Source organism: Nothoprocta perdicaria, unplaced genomic scaffold, assembly GCF_003342845.1.
Source record: "Nothoprocta perdicaria isolate Ctin4 unplaced genomic scaffold, notPer1 scaffold_11, whole genome shotgun sequence".
In the NCBI taxonomy this organism is placed as follows: Eukaryota; Metazoa; Chordata; class Aves; order Tinamiformes; family Tinamidae; genus Nothoprocta; species Nothoprocta perdicaria.
Window position 1 is genome coordinate 7,488,855 of NW_020454205.1, and position 5,616 is coordinate 7,494,470.

Genomic DNA, 5,616 nt, shown 5'->3' on the forward strand with positions numbered 1-5,616 from the left:
CGCGGCCGCCACGGGCGCGCCCCGCTGCACTGCTGCACCGCGCGCCGCAGCCTCGGGTAAGCAGCGCGAGTCCGCCTCCAGCGGGGCCTTGTCCTCGTCCCCACCACCCTGGCTTGCACACGGGGTGCGGCAGCTTCTCCTCGTCCTGTCCCACCTTCCTCCTGGTCCCAGTCCCACGTCCCACCTTCCTCTCCACCTTCCTCCTGGTCCCAGTCCCACGTCCCACCTTCCTCTCGCTCCCATTCCCACACCCTACCTTCCTCCCCGTATAGCCCAGCTTGAGGCCCAGCCAGCAGCATCAGCTCCTCTTCCACCCTTGGAAGGCACAAGCACTGCACTCCAAAACGTACGTGTTGCCCTCACCGCAAGAATAATTTAATTTGTCTATTTATGGTCTAGCTTAGGCCAGCACAGCTCCAGGTGCCCCAGGGAAGCAGGATTTTCCAAAGCTCTCAGGCCCCTGCTATCCGCACAAAACCACTCATGGCCATGGCAATTTCTTCCAGCTTCAGCAAAAAGCCCCCCGGGCTTCAAACCCGGCCCCTTTGAGCAGGCGCCAACTTTAAGTCCAAGTCGGTGGCAAAGGCAGAGCTGCTGGCCCCATGGCCAAGCCAGAGCGTATTGACCAAGAGGCAGGCAGGAGAGGGAAAGAGTCCCACAGAAAAGGGTCCCTTGGTCCACGGAAGCCCAAGCGACACTTTTTTTTTTGCACTCAGACCATTTCCAGATTGGAGAAAAAAAATAGGAAAAATATTAAATGAGGTCTCCCCTCTTTGCATGCTGTTTGCGCGGGAAGGACAGTGTGGGAAGGGCAGGTGAGCCAGCAGACAGCAAGGCAGGGAGCAGACGGGCGCGCAGCGGAAACAGCGGAGTTACAAGCCCTCGAATATTGGGGCTTTATAGTGGAAATGCCGAGAGACCCTTAACTATGCTGCCCGGCGCCACGGGGGCTGCTGCAGTAAGTAAGCCAACTCCCTCCAAAGATCAAAAATTAACAGACATTTCAGACAGGTTTTGAGGTTTCGACCACTGCTTTTCAATCGCAAAGACTTTGCTAAAGTTGGAGACTGAGGAGGTCAAGCTTTAGGTAACACAAACATTTCCTTTTTGATTAGGGGGAAGACTACTTTACCCAGCTTTTTTTTTTTTTTTTCCTAAAGTAGTAGATTTTAGGTCATCCTTAATTTTTTACTGACAATAAAGAGCAGGTCATTGACCTACATAGAGAGCTATTTTATTTTTCTCCCTCTTGATAACAATGGCCAGAACACCTATGTGCCGGGCTCCTCTGTATTCCCATATACTCGGCAATTCACCATGGGGGCAGGACTTAAAACCTTTGAGCCTCTCAGTGACTGGGATAAAAAAAATTATCTGGGCTTCCTTCCAGCCATTTGAGCTTCAGAATCCATGAGATTTCAACAAAAAGGATATCAGAGCTTTAATCTAGGAGCTTTTTGAAGAGATTCAAAAAAAAAAAAAAAAAAAAAAAAAGAAAGAAAAAAAAAGAAAAGTTCCAGTAAAGTTCAGTCTTACCTTCTTCACTTTAGGAGCTGTTCATGCCAACGTCGTCCTATTTAGTAGAGTTCCTCTCCTTGACCTCTTTTTTACAGCGGAGATAATTAACATGGTGGGGTAAGATGAGTCTCTAAATTCACTGCACTCTCTCCCGGGCTGGCTCTCTCTCTTACCTCTAACGCTGGGTTGATTAAAGGAGAAGGGCTTCATTGGAGACCTCCCCCCTCCAAAATAAAAATAGTGTCAGCAGAGGTGGTTCCCAACGTCCTTGGTGGTGCCCAGGGCTGATAAGTAGTGGGATGGCACTGGGCAGGAGGGCAAGCCCAGCTTGGGAGCCCCCTCCCCTCAATGCCATGGCCAAGGCCGCTGGCCAAGCCTTTATTTGACAACCTGCCTTTCAGCATGGGGCAAAATAAAAGCTCTGCAATGACCACAGGGTGCCCCTGTGACCTCCTGGCAGGCTGGAGAGCCTGGATGCAGGGGAGTCTCCAGGGCTCCCAAAAAACAGGGTTACACATAGGACCTGGTCAGCAAAGGGCCGTTCATGGAAAGCTCTTGGCAAAGCAACACTCGGACAACAGCACATCCACACCAGGCAAACTGCAGCGCCTGACCCAGACTCATGGACCTCTTGGCTGAGGCTCCTCAGGATCCCCTACATAGGCTGGGACCACCTGCCAGGTGAATTTACCTCCTGAAGGAGATAAAGGTTTCCTTTCTCCATGCTAAGGAAATTAATAGGAATTAATTAATTAATTAATTCAGGCCCAAAATTCCCTTGCAATGAGGGTTTTTTTCCCAAGCTTGTTTGTGAGGGCAATCAGTTGCAGAGAGTGAAACATTCCTGCTTCCCCATCCTTGCCACAAAAACCAATGAAGTGACAGAAGGGCAGGAAACCTCACTTTGGCTGCAGAGAGAGGGGGAAAAACACAGAGAGGAGGTTTTATTTGAAGAAAAAAAAAAAAAAAAAGAAAAAAAANAAAAAAAAAAAAAAGAAAAAAAATGACCTGAGTGTGTTCTGGCTACAGGATTTCCATAAATCCTCTGCTTTGCAGCTGCCCCGACCCCCTGCTCCTCCTGGTGGCTATTCCTTGCATCCCAATTTATCCTCAGACATATTTTCCCATTCTGATTTCTCCAGTCAGAAGCATCAAGCCATGATTTTGTTTAGTGATGGAGGAGTTTTCTTACGAGAGCTGAGATGATGGGATTTCACCCTCTGGACACCACCCTGTCCCACCAAAGGCTGCAGCGATCCTCTTGATTGAGGAAGAGGGAAACTTTGAGAGGAAAAATTTCAGGATAAAATAACTTGACTTTCTTGGATAAGCTTAGATGAAGGCACTGAAATTCTCTCTCAACTAAAGGACCACCAGTGGCCAAAATGGCATCTCAGGAGGGTGCAAATTCTAGAGGAATTTGGGGGATTTTTACCAGGATGCCACAGACTGATGGCTTCAACGTGTAACCTGTGGTGTTTCTTCCTTTACCTGCAAAGTAAGGAAGCACGGATATTCCCTGTGTCCCAGCTACACAGGTGTAAATCTGCCCTGTGCAAGTTCTCCACACAAAGTGCTTAGAAAAAGTGATGCTAGAAAAAGTATCCTATTTCTCACTAATACAAGCTTTGCACCCAAGTCAGAAGTTTGGTTATTTTTCTTCCCATTTTTCCCCCTACAGAAGTCAGCAGCGATTACCTGTCTCACCACTCAAGTTCATTCCCTCAGGATGTCACAGCTAAACACAATGGTCACATTAAGCCAACCCAGAGAGGTCCCAAGAGAGTCATTACAATTAGGACTACAAATTTGTTGCTGTCAGGAACAGGCAAGACCAATAAATACAATCCAGCTGAGGTTGCACACACCCCAGAAAAGACCAGCAAGGCAAGTCGTTGCTTCAGGATTAGATTCTGTGAGTTTTAGAGGAATAGGGGAATTTTAAAGCAATTGCAGGAACTACGACCTGCATCCAACCGTCTCCAACAGCCAGAGTGGAGACCAACCTCCATCCATCCAGCCAGCCAGCCATTCTGGTCTCCTCACTTACATTGCTGATAATCAGTTTGTTAAAGCCTAGGCTTGCAGGACAACAATTTTAGGCAAGCAGTCTCAATTTTTGAGTACCAAGCAGCAAGATAGCTTAAAGGAAACATCAAAAATAAGATTCACATACACTCCGCAGCATCAAAACCAAGAATGTGGCTTCAAAATCTTGTTTAGGATCTTCTTAACAACCACTCTTCCCACCTGGCTCAGCATCTCTTAGGAAACACAAGATATGTTACATCCTCAAGGTCCTGCTTGGACAGTGACATGGGTGTCTCTTCCCCATCAGCCAGGGAATGGGTTGAGCACTGGCACAAGTTGCCCAGAGAGGTTCTGGAGTCTTTTTTCTGGAGATCTTCAAAACCTGCCTGGGCATGAATCTATGCAATGGGCTTTAGATGTCCCTTCATGACCTCCTAGATGACCATGGTGTCCAAGTGTTTGCTCAGTATGTGATCTCCAGAGGGTCCCTTCCAACCTCAATCATTCTGTGATCTCCAAAATAACAAGTCCTCAGCACTCCAGCCCCTTGTACTCGCCCAGGTGCCATCGGCATCCTCTGTGCAGTGCAGAGTTTGACACTGAGGGGGAGCAGTGCACCGAAGTGTCTCCTCTCCTTACAAGCAGAGGACAACATGCTGGCTGGGACAGGCTCTCTAGGGACAGCCACAGGGACACTTAGGACAGGCACGGTAGGATTTGTCCCCGGGGACAATTAAGCTCTGGACTTGTCCCCATTGCCATGCAGGAACAGCCCCTAGATGTTGCCTCTGCCAGCCTGGGGGAGCCCAGCTACAGCTGGGAAACATGTTTCTAGTGCCCTAGAAACAAGAATTTAGGGCATTTAACAGGAAAAGGGGAATGGACCTTTAATACCGGGCAAAACCCTGCAGAACTCTCCCATAACTAGAGAATTCAGATGATTTCTCCTCCATGTAGCTTCTGCCAAATTAAGTCAAGGCACTGGTGGGGATGTTTTTGGCTAAGACTCAATGTTTGACTTGTTGAGAACAGATAATGTTGAGATGATGTTGAGACACCCCTGGGTTGCCTCAGGCCCACTTGTTTGCAGCCCCAAGCAGTCCCTTTGCCCCCTTGGCACAGATGTCAGCCAGAAGTTCAGGTGATGAGGATGATGTATGTCTGTGCCAGGAGACAAGCTACAGGTGACACAGCAATGGCACAAAGGGGCTACTGCCTCGTGTCTTCCCTATAGCCCAGGGTGTCCTGCATCCCTTGCAAGCAGGACAGACCTGACCTGGTACCTCCATGGCCAACCTTGCTGGCTGCCATGGGGTGCACCAGGGGCAATTCCCAAGTGTTGGGAGGGCAGTAGAGGTGGTGCTGCTATAGGAGAGCAGGACGGGGCCACTCAAGCAATCTCAGCACCAGCTCCAGGACCTGCAGAGGCTCCTGGGCTGCTTCAGGCATGCAGGGTGCACAGCCCAGGGCTTGTGCTTCCTCCCCTGCAGAGCAGACAGACAGTGCCCTCTCTAGCTGGCATCTCCTGGGGACACTGTGCCACCACCAGATTCAGGCTCCAGCCTGGGACACCACCCAAGCCATTTCACAAGGTGTCCGCAGTCCATCTCCCAGTGCTTTCCTACCACCCTTTCCCCTTAGGCAAAGGAAAAGCATAGGGATTTTTAGCTGCTGCCATCTCTGCATCCCGGGAGACAGCTGCTAGTGTGAGAAGGTCAAACCCCCTTTTGGGGTTTCTGGTGGTCCCCAACCTTCTGCCCATCTTCACCAGCCCCACCAGCTCTGCACAGGAGGGTGGGAACAGAAACAACCACCACAAATCCCTTCTTTGGTGAGGACAAACTGAACCAAGGCTCATGCCGCCAGGGCTCGGTGCCTTTGCAGGTGCGCCAAGCTCCTGGTGCGGCACGGCGCCGCGGTGGACGCGGCCACCGAGGACACGGGCGACACGCCGCTGCACGTGGCGGCCCGGCACGGCCTCTACGAGCACGCCGAGCTCTACCTGGCGCGCGGCGCCAGCGTGGACGCGAGGAACGCGCGGGGCGAGACGCCGCTCGGCGCGCTGTG

General features: G+C 50.7%; 1 protein-coding gene across 1 annotated transcript in view; it reads left to right on the forward strand.

The window, feature by feature from the left end:
* ASB18 (ankyrin repeat and SOCS box containing 18) overlaps positions 1 to 5,616 on the forward strand; it is an 8,548-nt gene that overhangs the window by 899 nt on the left and 2,033 nt on the right. The window contains exon 3 of the mRNA XM_026048529.1: positions 5,434 to 5,616. This exon is cut by the window's right edge and continues 367 nt beyond it. Within this exon, the coding sequence (XP_025904314.1) occupies positions 5,434 to 5,616 (183 nt within the window). The remainder of the gene's footprint in view (positions 1 to 5,433) is intronic.